Raw genomic sequence first — 18340 nt, 5'->3', positions numbered from 1 at the left:
GGGGAGTGACGTCCCTGCCCTATGCGAGTCACGGGCTCAGCTGGCTCCGGCTGACAGTATCTGGAATGGGCCCCTTGTCCAGGGTAACGGATTCCCCACTGCCTTGTGGGGGAAGCCTCTTTAGGCCAAGGCTATGAGAAGGACACTCAGGTATCAAACCGCACCTGTAAGTCAGCCTGCGCAGCGCTACATCGTGGATAAATGTGCCCATGAAAGTGAGTGGTGGCACAAATTTAGGCATCACTGCACAGTATCTGCAGACAGCTGTGTGCACTTTGGACATCGAGGGCGGCCGTCATCATACCAACGACCTGGCCAGTTTGTACACTGCATTAATAATGGTTCACTTTTAAATATCTCAGAGCAACATGGGATAAGCCTATAAATAAGACTGCACTAACTATAGTCTCATAAAAACCAAAAAATAAAAAACTATTCTTCTCTTGAACTCTTCCATTATAATTACTAGCAATGGTACCCGCCCTACGGGCGGGGCTTCAGTTGGGAGACTCAAATGACAAGGCAAAATATCAGAAATTGAAGGTTTTTTTTATTTTAAACGATTTATATAAACATCCGTTAAATCATATCACACGCAAATCATCAAAATCTAAACATTATTTGTAGAATTTCACTAAAAGCCACCTCACTGTTCATATCGGTAAATATTATTCCATCGTGTTTGGAAAAACTTGGAAAAATATTCCTAATTGGAAAAACAATATACCCTATTTTACTTGAGGCTTGGGGGTCCCAGGATTACCCACCTAAAATTTCGTTGTGATCGGTTCAGCCGTTTTTGCGGTACCTGAGAACAGACGGACAGACAGATGGACATTTGGTGAATTATAGTAAGATTTACAATTCGACTTAGAAGGCAGAAAGACATTTGACTAAATTACAGCAGGACATGTTATCCTTGAATGAATGATTGTTGTAAGGCCATTTTTCCCTGCTCGAGCAGGGGTTAGCCTGGCAGGCCCCATGACAATCATGGTTCCCTTTTTGAGGCAATGTTTTTATGGCCGGATGCCCTTCCTGACGCCAAACCTTAGTCGCCTCTTACGATGTGCAGGGATACGGTGTACCTATTCTAATCCGGGGTACACACCGGGATCATTCATCCCAGCAAGCTGGTACTCAATTTGCCGACCTCGGAAGGATGGCAGGCTGAGTCAACCCCCCTGGCATTAATTCAGCGATCGACTGGGATTGGACATGTTATCCTTATTACCCTTCATTCTTCCACAACATCACTTCATGCCTACCAGCCAATCAGGTTTGGTCACAGAAAAGCTGTGATTGTAGAAACATGAGTTGCTGCTCTGATGTGGAAGGAAGTTCTTGATTTGATGACGTCTCTGTTGTGCCAGTTGACCTGCCATCTTGCATGTCTCCATAAGTAGGGTTCATCTCAGCAGGTACCAAAACAATGGGAATTTGCCCTGTTCCTGTAGAGACTGGAATTACAACGGATGGGGTTATATAAATGGGTTGTTGCTGTTGTCGTGTGGTAACTGGGGTTATTGAGGAGAGTGACACATTGCTAGGTGATGGTGCCGGTTCCACAGTAGCTGGTAGCTGTGTGGTTGCTATTGTGATTAACTGTGGCACCGCTGCCATGGCTATGTGGTGAAGTGAAGTAGAATCCAGTGATAAAACATGGAGCTGGGATTTGGGTGATAAAGTGGATGGAGTTGGACTTCCAAGGGACAACGTGGCCTTCTGCTCCGCATTTGCTTTGCCTTTCCGAACACGCTGCACTTTTTCTGCATGGGATGTGTTGAGGGGTAGGACAAGAAAGATACAATGCATCAGTAAGGTTTGATCGATATATACACAAAGAATTAAGTTAAGCACCCCTACACAAAGAATTAAGTTAAGCACCCCCTAATCCTGTCCTGAACCTGAACCCCCTCGAGCACGTTTGGGACATGTTGGGATGACAAATTGCGAAGATGGTCCCTCCAATAGCCAATCTGGATGAATTGGAACGTGCATTACATCGGGAATGGAACAACCTGCCACAGCAACGCATACGACGGCTTACAGGGTCTATGAGACATAGGGTTGAGTCAGTGATCCGATCACGTGGGTCCTACACACGTTATTGACGCAAAGATCGCTAGAGGTCTTCTCAGAACAATGACTGTACGTTAGAAAACATAAACGTCATCCACACTGTCCGTGATGGACCTATAGCTCCATACTTAAATTGAGGTGAAAATATGCCTAAAATTCCCAAAAAATTTCACCTTAAATTATTCAGAATAAAATATTGAAAACGGCATGATTGTTATGTTTTTATGTGACCATAATATCACTTCTCCAGAAAATATAGCAATATCATGGGTATATTACACTGTTTTGACGACAACAAACTTGTAATGTGCGAGGTTGTAAAAAAACGGGGGGGGGTGCTTAACTTAATTCTTTGTGTATATATTGTTGCGGTTTTGAGAACCCACACTTGTAAATAATAACATCATTAAAGGTTAAAGGTAGCACCCCATAGATAGGCCACAAATAGGTCACCATAGGACGTCAGTTATTTCTTAGTATGTGTTAGATAAGGCCATTTTCCAATAGTTGCATCTGCGTTGCGTCAATCAGAGTAGGCCCTTCCGTTCATTTTGGCAGCCTCCCTTCCAAGCGACGCCATTAAGCGCGCTCCAGTCTGTGCCCCATGGCCCCTCCCAATTTGTTACGCGCCTTTGTCAGCAGCGTTCGCAACCTCGCTGGGCTTCCGCTCAAATCAGCCCAGAAACCCATGAGGTAAGGCCCAAAAAGGGGGCGGAGCGACAGGATGGAGGTGCGGCCACGTCAACCAGCCATCAGGGCGGGGCCGGTAAGCCATAACCAGCCAACCAGGTCTGGAGTGACATCGCCTGACAGGCGTGGCTTTTGGGCTTCGAGAGCGTTCGCTGGCTTGATTATAAAAGCCGCACGCAAAGCCCTTTGAGAGGACTCTCGTAGGAAGCTTGTGCTAAGAGGACTGTGCACAGAAGACTTATCGTGGTTGAAAGGACTTGTCGGAAGGTTGGCTTATGAAGAGGACTTATCGTGATTACAGAGGACCTATGCAGCGGCGCTCGTTGAACAGGACTCTGCGGGGAGGACTTGGACAATTCACGCTTTGGCAAGAGGACTTTTACGGCGAGTGCATTGAGAGCCCTCGATTGTATTGGCGTTTCGAGGCTTGGAACGGTATTCGTTTATTACGTACGCGGCTACAGCCAAGCCAGCCGATAGCGAATATTCCAGCGACGTGGATAAAACGCGGTGATAGCCTGCGAGTGATTAACCGCCAGAGCCCTCCCCTACCGTTCGCCCCGCAAGTAGCCCCGTGCGTCCCAACGGCACCATACGAACTCCTCTCTGCTATTGGAATCCATCTTCACGGTAGGAGCTGGGGACCGGAGAGAGAGAGCTGCACGGAGGCCATCCCTGGACGCGCTGGTGACCATCAACCTGTTCATCTGCAATCCCCGTGTGAGTGTGTGTGTGAGACGGGCCCGTTTGTCTGGGGAATAGAATAAGACTGTCTAAGGCTGCCCTGTGTACTTTTCCTTCCTCTTTCTTTCTTGTACATTCCTTTCTTTTCCTCTTCTCCTTTGTACATTTGTAATAAATTGCCCTGTTCCTTCTGGTTTCTTCTCAATCCGATCGTCCTAGTCTTTTCTCCATTGGGTACGGCACGATTCGGATCGCGGCACGATTCGGATCGAATCGCGGCACGATTCGGAACCGCTATAATCGGGTTAGCCATTGTTAACAGCTCGGATCGCGGATCGCTATCTGCTCGGCGTTTCCACCTGATATCCGTGATTCGAGCGGGAGTTATTCCCTTGCTTCACGGTTGGTGGTAGTACTTAGGTAATAGGACTAAAACTCGACCAACAACCCTATTTACCACCGACTGGAAGGAACGTTATAACCCCCAGGGTCGCGTCGGCCAGATAAAAGACAAGGGGATTAACCCCCTCTTGATAAGGGGAGAGCCGACGTCGGAGATCCGCAACAATTGTTGTCAGGAGTGGAATTTGGGACCCGAACCAAATTTTCTTATCTGTTGACAAAATTTGGTCAAAATTACGAGCGGCTAAAATTTTTATTAACACCTAAATTTTAAATCGTGCCATGGATAGCCAAGGCGGTCGGATGCTGGTGGGAGTAATAAATGAAGAATTAATAACCCAGGACCCCCGGGAAGAATTGGGAAAAGAGGGGAACACTGATAAGGGTGCGGCAGCTGGCGAACAAAATGGCGGCGCCTCGCACATGGTGATGAGGGCCACGCCCGCTGCGCAAATGGGGGTGGTCGACATGCAAGCCTTCATGGCGCAAGTCATGGCAGAAATGAAACGAGAGAATGACAGTCTTGAAAAACTGGGAAAGCAAATTGGGGGATTGCGAAATGAGATGGGATACCAAATTGGGGAATTGAGAAATGATATGAGAAATCGAATAAAAGAGGTGGGGAAAGACATTGATCGCATGTTGAGCAAGGAGGTCGCATTTGTACACGACGGGGTAGCGCGACTTGAGAAGCGCGGGGAAAGCGAGGCTGAGCAAGGCATAGTTACGTGGACCGGGGTAGAAATCGCGACACGGGGGATAGTAAAGCCGACGGCGCTGAATTGGAAAATTTTATTTTATGTGCACCAGCGGTCGTCGAGCTTAATGAAGAAAAGAACATAATCATAATGGAAATTGGGGTTGAAGAGACGGCGGACTTAGAAGAGCAATCGCGGGAGGAAAAGATGGAATATGTGCAAAGTCTGTATTCACATCATGCCGTACTTGTTAACCCCAATGAAAGTTTGCAGCTGTGTGTGGAGAAAAGGTTCCCGAAGGTAAGCCGGGCTGTATATGGCACGAAAAGGTTTGGCGCGAAAGGATTTTTCACGCACTTGGGATCCCGGCGTCACCCGGGCGCTTGTGGAAGGTCCGTGGTGCGCTGTATGAAAGGAAATGGCACACGAGTGGAAAAAAAGTGTGCACCGGAGCGTGAGTATGAAACCGAGAGCGAGGGAGAATGCACAATGGAGTGTATGTGTGGCACGATATACGATGCGATGCACGATATACGATATACGATGTGTCTGAATTAAAAATGGATTAAATGCAGACCTTTTTCTCACTGATCTACACATAATAACCCATAATGTCAAAGTGGAATTTTTTTTTTAGAATTTTTCACAAAACAATTAAAAATCAAAAACAGAAATATCCAATTTATATAAGTATTCAACCCACCGAGTCAATACTTCGTAAAAGCGCCTTTGGCAGTAAAGGTTAAAGGTAGCACCCTTAGTTGGTCCACAAGCAACACGTAGGCCACCATAGGAACTCAGTTATTTCCTTATTATGTGTTTTAGATAAGGCCGTGTTTCCAATAGTTGAATCTGCGTTGCATCAATCAAATAAGGAGTAGGCCATTTTGTTCATTTTGCGACCTCTCTCCAAATTCTGTTCTGCGCCTTGGTTAGCGTTCGCACAGGCGCCGCCATTGACCATGCGGTCGGCTCAAGGAAGAAGGGGGCGGAGCGCCAGGAACAAGGTGTGGCCACGTCAACTAGTCATCAAAGGCGTGGCCGGTAAGCCCCCACCAGCCAACCAGGGCTGATGAAATATCACTGGCGGGCGTGGCTTGATGAAGCGCGTAGTGATCTGGGAGTGCGTAATATAAGCGCGAGCGTCCGATGAGAGAGACGAAACTGCGCAGAGCCCCTTTTACGGACTTTGAGGAGAGACGGCTTGTGGTACTGCTTCGGACTGCACAGAGAACCTGTTCAGCGGCGCTCTTGCATACGAACATTGAGCGAGAGAGAGTGTTTGGCATGATATACGTATTACGTACGGAGCATCCCAGTCGCCCCCCACTATATGTAAGGTCCGCCCGCGGTCGACGACACGTGGAGCGCTGCTGGCCTGCTGTCTTTTCCACCACCACCATGGTACGAGTCTGGACCGGACGAGTGACCTGGACCATCTGCCTGGACCTTCCACCCTACCAGTTGCAATCCTGTGTGAGTAGCGCGGGGAAAGCGATTCATTGGAATCTCCCGCGATGAAGCTATCTCTGAGGGCCTTTCACTCACTCACCGCAGGCAGGTAGGTGGTCTTTCTGTCTTCTACCGACTCCTCTCCGGCCTTGCTCCCCCAGCTCTCGCTGTGCTCTGTCCCCCAAATATTCCTACAGGTCGCACAAGATCTGCCAGCCACCCTCTGATGGTTAAACTGCCGAAATCTCGGCTCTCTGCTCACCTTCACTCTTTCATTCCTCTTTTCTCCCGCCTCTGGAACAAACTCCCACACTCACTTCAATCACACTCCTCCCTCCAGGTCTTCAAAACAGCTGTTCACCACCATCTCTTATCTTCCCCCATCCAAAACCTTGATCTTTTCTACCCCCACTAATTCACCCCAGATCCACCTTGTTTGAAATTCCAACTTCTTTCCTGGAAGTCTTGGCAGTGTCCATATGTTTTATACCTCTCCCACCCCCCCCCCTTCCCTTGCCCCCCCCCCCCAAAGCCCTCTCCCTCCCACAGTTCTCTCGATGTCTCCATGTCTCTCGGTCCCTGCTCTCAAATGTTGTGTTTGTGTCCTTCCCCCTCTCTCCCCATCTTGTCTACCGCTCCCGATGTTATTTGTTTTGTGTGTCTGTTTGTCTTTCTGTGTGATTAATGATCGCTCTTTCACGAGCCTCGATCTTGTATACAAAACAAAACAAAAAAAAAAAAAAAAAAAAAAAAAAAAAAAAAAAAAAAAAAAAAAAAAAAAAAAAAAAAAAAAAAAAAAAAAAAAAAAAAAAAAAAAAAAAAGTGTGTGTGTATGTTTGTCTGGGATTGTAAGTTAAGACTGTGTAGTTAAGCCTGCCCTGTGTCTTCTCCTTCTTCTTCTACATTCTTTCCTTTCCTCTTCTTTTTGGTTGTTAATAAATTTACCTTGTTCTTTCTTGGTTTTTCCCTAATCCGATCGCCGCCGTCCTTTCTTTCAATCGAGTACCTGTGGCACGATTTCGGAACCGCTCAGAATCGGGTTAGTCATTGTTAACGGCCTGAGTCACGGCTTGCTTTGCTCGGCGTGTCCACTAACGCCGCGGCTCAGGTGGGGCTCATTTCCTCGCTTCCCAGAAGGCGCTGGTAATTAGGTAATAGGAACAATTTGGCCTACCACCCTATTCAGCGCCGACCGGAAGTGACATCATAGCTCCAGGACTCGGGACGGCCAGCTTAAAGGACAAGGGGATTAATACCCCCTTGAGAAGGGGAGAGCCGACCCCCGAATTCGTAACAATATATATATATATACATATACACACACACACACACACACACACACACACACACACACACACACACACACACACACACACACACACACACTTTAAATAAAATTGTCATTTCATTTTTACTTTCCAGCACATGAAAAACAAAAAGCAACAGCATGCTGTGTAGTCCTCCATCTATTCAACGTGACCAAATTTCTTTTAGGATCATTCCTCGTCAATAACTGCTCCAATGAGCTTGCATGGTCAGCTCCCAATGTGACATCAGATCAAAATTGAGTACCACCACAAAGAATATGTGTGAAAATATGACAAAGAGAATTGGGAATTAAAATTTTTAAAGTGGATTTCCTTCAAACTTTGCGAATCTCTGGTTATATCCATCACATGTGTGTGTAAAAACTTACACTGAAAAAGTAACAACAGAAAAACAGTGCCGAAGAGTTACATTTTCAAATTAGTGTTCCTACAACGCTGAAATCCCTCCCTTTGGTTGGATTACAAAAATGGATGAACTTTCTCGGTTATATTTGGATGACAAGGTAACGATGGAGCATAAAGTTCAACTTCAGCCTAAAGTTTTGATTTCAATTTAACTATTTTTCAAAACCTTTCTTAATGTTGAATCAGCATGTAAACAAGTTCTCATGTTGATAAACCAAGTGGGGCTTGATGCTTGTCCAGACGCACACGTTCTAACGGAGAAAATAACATTGTTGTTGTTACACATCAATATTGGGTTTTGGGTAGAGTTAGGTTGGTTGTTGATTGAGGTCATGAAGCTCACGTGAACATTCATGACCAAAGGTCTCTGCAACCTTATAATGTATTTATTGCCAAGGCTGAGAATAAATCTATGGGTTGTTAATATTATTGTGTATTTTTACATCCAATATCATGTGAAATAAATTTATATGATGGTGTCTGGCCTTAGCTTTGCTCGGTGAAAATTCGAAAGGTTTAGTTTACTTGGCGCTACCGTCTGTGGTTATTGCTCATGATGCCAAGTGCATGGAAGAAGTTTCGGGAACTGAGTGGCGTGCTGATGAGGAGGGGAGTGTCATTGAAGCTGAAGGGAAAGGTGTATGCTGCATGTGTGAGAAGTGTTATGATTTATGGGAGCGAGACATGGGTAATGAACGTAGAGCAGCAACGAAGGCTGGAAAGGGTGGAAATGCGAATGGTTCGGTGGATGTGCGGAGTATCGTTGAGAGAGAGGAAGACAAATGATGAATTGCGAAAGATGATGGGAATGGAGCCTGTGATTGATGCTGTGAAGAGGAACAGGTTGAGATGGTTTGGTCATGTGTTGAGGAAGGATGAAAGTGACTGGTTGAGAAGAGTGATGGAAATGAATGTAGAAGGAAGTAGAGGACGGGGAAGACCGAGAAAGACTTGGCTAAAGATGGTGGAGGAAGAAATGCGGGCAAGGGGGTTAACAAGGAGAGATGCAGAAAATAGGGCAAAATGGGGAAGATTGTCAAGGGGCCCGCAATGCTAACCCCCGCTCTAGCCGGGAAAATGACCTTAAAATGCATGTTGTTGTATGCCAGGATCCAACGTTCAAATCCCATACAGTGGTGGTTGTGTGTGTGTGTGTGTGTGTGTGTGTGTATATGTGTATATGTGTGTATGTGTGTATGTGTGTGTGTGTGTGTGTGTGTGTGTGTGTGTGTGTGTGTGTGTGTGTGTGTGTGTGTGTGTGTGTGTGTGTGTGCTCACGTTCTCGTAACTCACAAAAAGTACATCGACATTCATAAATGAAAGGGCCAACAACTAGTAGAGCTGCTCTTAAGGCAAGGTTCAGGCCCGACATCTCTACCAAATGGTTTTCATCTGAGACCATTCCTGTATGTCGTCCCGGATGAATGTCACAAAGTGGAGTTTTCAACTGCAACCATTTTTATTTTGAATGAACTTCAATACAGTGGTGGAAATGTCCTCCCCCTGCATGGAACGTATAAAATATTGTTGCGGATGTGGCGTAAAGTCATTAAATGTTCTGATAAATATGCGTCACTAATTTTTATTGCAAGAAACGTGAAACCCAGGCCGGTGTGTCTAAAATTATATTACATCCCGTTTGAGCTTTATTTCATGTCCTTGCGTTTGTTTTCGTTGTTAAATGTGCTTTATAGGTGTTTATTAGGCCCTTAGACCAAACGTTGAGACGGGAAGGCCAGGCCCAACCTATCCGGGTCTCTGATGCGTTAGTGCTCTTCCCTCTATGTCTTCAAGACGACGATCTATCACCACTTTTTTTTCTTTTTTTTTCGGATACAAGATCGAGGCTCGTGTAAGAGCTAACATTAATGACAAAAAAATACAAACGGACACATAAGACAAAATAAAGGGAGCGGGAGAAGATGGGGAGAGAGGGGGAAGCACACAAGCACAACATTTGAGAGCAGGGACATCGGGAGATCTGTGGGAGGGAGAGGGCTTGGGGGGAGGAGGCATGGGAAGGGGGAAGGGGGGGTGGGAGAGGTGTAAAACACATGGACACTGCTCGGACTTCCAGGAAAGAGGTCGGTATTTCAAAAAAGTGGATCTGGGGTGAATTAATGGGGGTAGAAAAGATCAAGGTTTTGGATGGGGGAAGATAAGAGATGGTGGTGAACAGCTGTTTTAAAGACCTGGAGGGAGGAGTGGAATTGAAGAGAGTGAGGGAGTTTGTTCCAAAGGCGCAAAAAAAGAGGAATGAAAGAGTGAAGGTGAGCAGAGAGTCTGATTTTGGCAGTTTCACCAGAAGAGGGTTGCTGGCAGATCTTGTGCAACCTGTAGGAATATTTGGGGGACAGAGCACAGACAGGGCTGGGGGAGCTAGGCCGGAGAGGAGTCGGCAGAAGAAAGAAAGACCACCAACCTGCCTGCGGTGAGTGACTGAAAGGCCCCCATACCATTTTGTCCCCCATACCCACCTCATAGTCTTTTGTATATCCACACGAACCGTCTCATATTGGTCGGCCTACAGGTCAGCTCTCAGAGAACCTCGAATTAAAGCTCAAATGCAACTTTGCTCAACATTGCCTGGTCACAATACCCGTGGCAGTTAATCAGTACGAAATTGATATTAAAACAACAAAATTCCATCTGTCGAGCCAAAAACGCATTTAATATAATCAGCATTCCAAAACACATTTAGTGTTCTAAAACTTTTTTTTCCTTTTTATTATCTTATCTTTTTGCTGTTCCTGCAAATGGAATGGCCTTGCAGCCTTCAAAATGTTATGCCGAAAAACACATGATAAGTTTGGGATTAAGTTGGTGATATAAATACAAATGCAAAGTATGTGGATGAAAGATTACCGGGTGTAGTGCTTTGCTTTCAAGAGCAGCAGTAAGGTAAGAATGATGTCAAAACAAACATTAACACGTGAACATTTCTCCTTTCAAATTGATTCACTTTGGTTGAGGCATCTCCCATTCAAAGTTCAATGGGTAAAGGGTAAGTCCATCACTCACAGCTTATAACATGCAAGACAGGCCTCGTTTATTTATGTATTTTTGCTTCCTGTATATTATACACGTGTTTTTCCTCCATCTCTTGTTTCCCCAACACTGATGGAAGAGCAAGAGAGTAGATTTAGATCCTGTTTCTCTCCTTCTCCTCCTCTCTTCCCTTCTCGACACCCATCTAAATTTCAATTTTGTAACTCCCATAATCCATTATTGCTGCTCACCCAGCATGGTGTTGGCTTAGCGGTTAGGGTGCCGGCTTGGGATCCTCGGATCCTGAGTTTGAATCCCGGTCGATCGTTGAATTAACGCCAGCGGGTTTGACTCAGCCCGTCATCCTTCCGAGGTCGGCAAATTGAGGACCAGCTCACTGGTAATTGGGGCATTACACATCAGCGGCACAGACGTACTTCCAGAAAAATTATGCAACCACCAGCCATAGGCTACATACAAAAACAACAACAACAACAGCCTCCACACATTTGTTCCTGTTTTCTCTTGCCTGTGGAATCAACTTGCCCAATCTGTTCAGGCCCATACTTTCCTCCAGGGGTTTAAGCTCTTAACTACTAACCCAGGTCCATTCACTTTTGTTGAGGCTTTTCTACGTTTCTGTAAGGTGGTAGTCACCTGCTTATGAATGGTCTTCATAGGGTCAAGGAGCTTATTCCATATTGGACAACATTATTGGACTTCATCGTTCATAATGGTCTGAAGACACTACCTTGAGGGACACCAGCATGCTGGCAGTTTGAAAATCAGGCCCATTGAACCATTACTATAATCATTATCTATCAGTTTGAAAATCAAGGTGAGGCACCAGACAGAATCAAATGTATGGTCCATTGGGTAGCTCTGACCTCTTGATCGAGACATCTTCCATTACTCGGACATAGTAGAAGCACCATGTCCATGATGGAATGAAATTGATGATATGTTTGGCAGGATTTGAAGAGGCATGAAGGTATGAACTGATGGAGAAGAGCATCTTTTGGTGGGAAAAGAGTCCCAGGCACTGTCTATGACCATAAATGGAGATAGTGGACCAGTCTGTGGAGGAAGTTATGGTGGACTCCAGGCCAGAACAATCTGCCTGATTTAACTGCCCTCTGGGGCGCCCCAGAGCGCAGCCACAATATACATGGCAGTATATTGGTGGATCCCTGAAGATATAATGTATCTCTTGAAGGTGCCTGGCTCCCACCAGCCAAAGGGAGCAGAGGAAGAGCAAGAAAGGTTTGAGGGAAAGTTGGATTTGATCAAGCATGTCGATAGTGCGCGCCAGTCGGGAGGGAGGAGTGGTGTTGGCTTAGCGGTTAGGGTGCCGGCTTGGGATCCTAGGATCCTGGGTTCGAATCCCGGTCGATCGCTGAATTAACGCCAGGGGGGTTGACTCAGCCTGTCATCCTTCCGAGGTCGGCAAATTGAGTACCAGCATGCTGGGATGAATGATCACGGTGTGTACCCCAATTTAGAATAGGTACACCATATCCCTGCGCATCGTAAGAGGCAACTAAAGGTTGGCGTCAGGAAGGGCATCCGGTCATAAAAACATTGCCTCAAACAGGGAACCATGATTGCCATGGGGCCCGCAAGGCCAACCCCCGCTCTAGTGGGGAGAATGGCCTTGAAACGATCATTCATATATATTCAGTCGGGAAATACGAGTTGGGAATCCAACAGCAAAAGCGTCACAAAAGGTATTGGCTGCAATAAGCTTTGACAGAAATGGTGCCAGTTGAAATCACCGCAGATTAGGAAGAGAAAGTTGGGATTGGAGGACATAAGGAAGTCAATGTTGGCTGAGAGGAGTCATCACAGTTGGGAGGGAAGTAGATCACACAAAGAAACACCGTTACTATGGAGGGGAACATGGATCCAGAAATATTTCATAGGGATTGGAGTTACAGAGCAGGGCAAGGACTGTGTGAAAGGAATATTTTGATGTCGACTGCAATGCTGTCACCAGCACGAGCAGTGGGTCTGTCAAAATGGCAGAAAATTATCCAGGGAGGGAGATTAGCAAGTCTGAGACATGCTGTTAAATAAAAGTTTCTGGTAGACAGAGACCATCTGGAGAAAGATATGAACCTGCAGGGAGAGATCTACAAGATTTGAATGTAAGCCTCTGATGTTAGTGGGCCAGAGAGAACAAATTGGGTGGTGAATGGCTGCGTGTGCCACAGGAGCGAAGGAGGATGGTGAAAGAATGGGTAGTTGAATGAGGGAGAGGGGGAGGATGCAAGCGATGAGTGTTGCAGTGCGGGACATCGTGGTGGAGGCAAAGGCAGGGGCGGTGGGGGGCAAGAGTAGAAGAGGCAGGAGGGGTGGACGGATGTTGATAGAGATGTATGGACCCATGAGTTTGCATTTATGGCAAGACGTTTTCCGTCTCAGGATATCTAATTCTACTATGCAGCCACACACTGTTGGTGGCGAAAAGTAGGATTATTGGATACAAACAGGAAGGCTGCACTTTAACTGTGTGATAGATAGTTGTGAACGGACCTATTTACGACACAGGAAGGCAGGAGGAAAAATGGGAACGAGCATGGTGGGAGGCTGAAAAAGGGTCAGAGGAGTAGAGGAGGTTGGTGATGAGAGGATGAATCAATGGCAAAGCATTCACCACAGCTCAAGTGAGAAGATGGAATGACCACAGTCATACAGGTGAGAATGGAATCGGAAAGAATGGTGATGAAAAGAAAGGTGGGGGAGGGAGGAAGGGAAGGATCAGGAGAGAGGAGGAAGAACAAAAGACAAAGACGGGAGAGACAAAGATTGCAAGAGAAGTTATTTTTGACATGAAATTTTTATGTGTGTTTTAAAAATAGATTATTTAGTCAAGGTAAGAGAAGAAATAAAGACCAGAAGGGAAGCAGAAAACAAACAGAGGTGGGGGCAGAATTGGAGGGGCAAGGATTGTGGAATGTAAACGATTTAAGATGAATAAACCACCGTTTAGAGGCCATTTTTCCCCGCAAAGCAGGGGTTGGCCTTTTTCGGGGACCGTGGTTGTTGTTTTTTTTTGGTCCCCTTTTTGAAGCAATGTTTTACGGCCGGATGCCCTTCCTGCCGCCAACCCTGTTTGTCACCTTTTACCACAAGCAGGGAATTACCAGTGAACTGGTACTCAATTTGCCGACCTCGGAAGGATGACAGGCTGAGTCAACCCCCCTGGCGTTAATTCAGCGATCGACCGGGATTCGAACCCAGGATCCTAGGATCCTAAGCTGGCACCCTAGCCGCTAGCCCAACACCAGGGTCTAATTTTTTTTAATTTAAGATAAATGATGAATAATAATAAAATTAAACAAGATGTACTTTTAAAATTGAATGAAATAAAATACAAATTAAATTAAACAACAGCCACAACAGCTGTTCACCACCATCTCTTATCTTCCCCCATCCAAAACCTTGATCTTTTCTACCCCCTCTAATTTCACCCCAAATCCACTTTTTTGAAATACCAACTTCTGTCCTGGAAGTCCTTGGTGTCCTTGTGTTTTATACTTCTCCCACCTCCCCCCCCCCCTTCCCACGCCTCCTCCCCCCAAGCCCTCTCCCTCCCACACATCTCCCTGCTCTCAAATGTTGTGTTTGTGTGCTTCCCCTTCTCTCCCCATCTTGTCTTCCGCTCCCTCTTTTTATATATTTTGTTTGTCTGTTTGATTTGTTTGTGAAATAAATGTTAGCTCTTTCACGAGCCTCGATTCTGTATTTAAAAAAAAATATATATATATATATATATATATAAGTTTGCGATGTTTAAATGACCGGTTTTTGGGTGAAGAAGGGCAGAGAGCCGGGATGGAGAAGGAAAAGCCAGAGAAGGAACAAATCAAATAGATAACTAGATAATATATAACGAGTAGAACAGTGCTCTTCTATGTCACAATGTCGACCGATATGCCTCCACCCACATTATTACATCATTATGCATACCTGTACCAAGTTTGACTGAGTTCCCTTCAGCCGTTCTTAAGTTATCGCGGTAATGAAAACCTATTACATACTATGATATTTGACCTCTTGATACCAACATCAAATCAGTTCATTTTTGCATCATAATACATACTTGTTCCAACTTTGGTCAAAATCACATCACTGGTTCACAAGTTATCGTGGGAACAGGATTTTTACCTAACATGACCACTGAGTATTGACCTCGTGACCCCAAAATCTAATCAGTTCATCTTTATATCATTATACTGTTATGAATTTGGGTAGAGGAATATAGTCAGATAGATCTGTATAGGTAGGTATTCGACTGTCGCGATAGGGAATCTACCTGTAATAAGTTCTATGGTTAGCCCGGATATCGGTATAAGCTGTACTGGTGTCCCCGCCACGAGGGAGTGGGGCGTGCTAAGTAGTACAGGGATTATGGATAAGATTCCTTTGTTCGTCGTCGCCTCTGTCGCCAAACCTGTGTCCCGTATGGCAACGCACTCATTTAAACACTTAGATGGGTCCTTAGTGCACTCATTAAATAATTCCCCTCCCTTACAATAAGACTGTGGAAGACAAGCAGGCAGCAGCTGCGCAGTACGCTACCATGGGCGACCAAGCATCAAGCAAGGCTGGGAGCCACGCCCAGGACTGTTGATTGGCCAGGGGGAGGGGCAAGCAACACCACAGGGCGGGAAGCACTTGGCCAATGGGAGGACACCAGCGGAGTCAGAACATTCGAGAGGTCGAGAGACGAGACTCTGGTTGGGGAAGAGAAGGGATTGACGTCACACGCAAGGTGACAAAAGAGCTGGCACGACATTTTCTCTTCGCTTTGCGCTGGACCCCTTCATGTTAGAGATCCCCCTCGTGCTTGAAGCTAGCTCTCTGCTCTGGACTATTGCCTGGGTTGATTCGCGCTCTTCCCTGCATTCCTGACTGGTGGTCGTTGGTTTCGTCATCTTCGTGGTGCTTGGAGTGGTGCTCGGCCCTTCACGGTGCTTTTGGTGCTGGGAGCGAGGCTCGGTGCTGTGAGCGGGCGGGACCTCGTGTGCGGTCGACGAGGAGATTGGAGTGGGGCGGGTCGCTCGGGGCCTGGCGGAGCGCGTGAGCGAGGTGGACTGAGGGAGCCGCGTTGGACGACGGACACCCTACAGACAGATAAGGTTGCACCACATTACACATATCCACGACGAGCATGTTCTTTTATTAATTCATTCCTTTGTCTCGTATTTGGACGTCGGTGTGCGGGATCCCGATTTAGGACATTGTATTAACGGCGCGTATTTTCCTGTCCCGCTATTTCTTGTAAAATAAACCCTTGTATTATTTTCTTTGCCATTCCAAAATCCTGTGTCCGTTTTGAGTTAATCCCCCTGCAGGATCGGAGCTGTCGTAGGTTCGCTGTAGGTAAGCGCTTCCGCTTTTCTTCATTCTGCCTCCCGTGCTTTTATAGCCAAATCCGTATTTGATCGTCGCCTCCATTGAAGCCGTTTGAGCCATCCGCGAGCCCTGGTATTAACCGAAGGGATCATGTGACAATACATACCTGTTTAAAGTTTGACTTTGATCCCTTCAGTCATTCTCAAGTTATAAACCTATTACAAACTCTGACCTTTGACTTCTTGACCCCAAAATCAAATCAGTTCATATTTACATCATTCTACATAAGTGCACCAACTTTGGTCAAAATCCCATCACTGGTTCACAAGTTATCGTGGGAACAGGATTTTTACCTAACATGACCGCAGACATCTGACCTTTAACCACATGGCACCAAAATCTAATCTGTTCATCTTTACCTCATTATGCCTACCTGCACCAAGTTTGACTTTGATCCCTTCAGCCGTTCTCAAGTTATCATGGTTCCAAAAACCCATCACAAATGCACGGACAGAGGAGCGGACAGCCGGATGTGCGATCCAAAAACCTAATGCCTCGGCGACTTCGTCGGTGGAGGCATAAAAACATGCTGGCAGCAGCAGTGACCCTTCAGGAACTTAGTAAGCACAACAACGTTTAGCAATTGTGAATTAATGATAGTTATAATAGCTGGACACAAAATAATCTGAATGATAAAAATTTTCAGGGGTGAAGCAAATCCACGTCTGAAGACAATATAACCAGAAACAGCAAGTATCTTTAGTCAAACTCAAGTGTCATCAGTTTATGCATTTAATTTTTTTAATGTAGCGATTGAAAAACTCACCAGAATGCATGTGCAAAAGGTGCTTTCGAAGGTACTTTCCATGGGAGTAGCAGATACCGCATAAGTCGCAAACAAAAGGACGATGACCTGAAAACCATTGTCCAAAAGGGGGAAAAATATTACAAATACATTATAAGACTATAACGGCACTCAGTAGAGAACAAACCCCCGCCAGGTGAACAGTTTACATTTTGTATCCCAGAGTAGACCAGAACATAACAATACAGAATCACATTTAATCAAAATCATCCGTCCACAACTTTTTGAGATATCCTGCTACATATCATTTTTGGTCCCATCTCCCAATGGTGAAGAATCACAAAAAAAATTCCACTAGATGGATCAGGATCCGGATCTTCACCAAAATTGAATAGATTCTTCCTTGTCACACACCCAACCTGTCCACCAAGTTTCCTTTTTGAGATATCCTGCTACATGTTTGTTTTTTGCCCTATCTCCAATTGGTGAAGAATCACTTAAAAATTAAATAATTCCCATATCCTAATCCGGATCTTCACCAAAATCTAATCATTTCGTCCTTGACACATACGCGACCTCTCTGACAAATTTCGTCCGAATCCATCCATAACGTGTTGAGATATCTTGTTCACAAACAAACTACCAGACAGACAGAGACAGACAGGAGAGAAAACATAACCTCCATCCACCTTTGGTGGCGGAGGTAACTGGATGTGAATTCAGATCTTTACCAGAATCTAATCAATTCGTCCTTAAACATACACCTAACCTGTCCACAAAGTTTCGTCTGACATGCATAATAAATGTGCATACATAATAAATAGATAGCCACTAAAACATCAATCATGATAAATGTTTCAATAACCATCATCGATCACTTCAATTCACATTACCTAGAGTGGCATACATGTAGCAACCATAGCTCGGATACAGAGATTGTGCTCATTCACAGATTGGTCTTTTCCATGATCAATGGTTGGAGGGATGGATGGATGAGTGTATGAGGGGATGGATGAGTGGATGGATGAGTGGAAGGAGGGATGGATGAGTGGAAGGAGGGATGGATGAGTGGAAGGAGGGATGGATGAGTGGAAGGAGGGATGGATGAGTGGAAGGAGGGATGGATGAGTGGAAGGAGGGATGGATGAGTGGAAGGAGGGATGGATGAGTGGAAGGAGGGATGGATGAGTGGAAGGAGGGATGGATGAGTGGAAGGAGGGATGGATGAGTGGAAGGAGGGATGGATGAGTGGAAGGAGGGATGGATGAGTGGAAGGAGGGATGGATGAGTGGAGGAGGGATGGATGAGTGGAGGAGGGGTGGATGAGTGGAAGGAGGGGTGGATGAGTGGAAGGAGGGGTGGATGAGTGAAAGGAGGGGTGGATGAGTGGAAGGAGGGGTGGATGAATGGAAGGAGGGGTGGATGAGTGGAAGGAGGGGTGGATG

General features: G+C 45.8%; 1 protein-coding gene across 1 annotated transcript in view; it reads right to left on the bottom strand.

Annotated features, from left to right (window-relative positions):
- Positions 1–532: 532 nt before the first annotated feature.
- The window catches only part of MYNN (myoneurin), a 73246-nt gene continuing 55438 nt past the window's right edge, over positions 533–18340 (bottom strand). The window contains exons 10-11 of the mRNA XM_068112149.2: positions 16917–17003; positions 533–1769 (exon numbers count right to left, since the gene is read on the bottom strand). Coding sequence (XP_067968250.2) covers positions 1276–1769; positions 16917–17003 — 581 coding nt within the window. The 3' untranslated portion in view covers positions 533–1275. The remainder of the gene's footprint in view (positions 1770–16916; positions 17004–18340) is intronic.

The sequence above is a fragment of the Myxine glutinosa genome, chromosome 4, assembly GCF_964187855.1.
Source record: "Myxine glutinosa chromosome 4, kmMyxGlut1.1, whole genome shotgun sequence".
NCBI lineage: Eukaryota > Metazoa > Chordata > Myxini > Myxiniformes > Myxinidae > Myxine > Myxine glutinosa.
The sequence above is the reverse complement of the archived record's forward strand: the minus strand, read 5'-3'. Positions and strand labels throughout refer to the sequence as shown.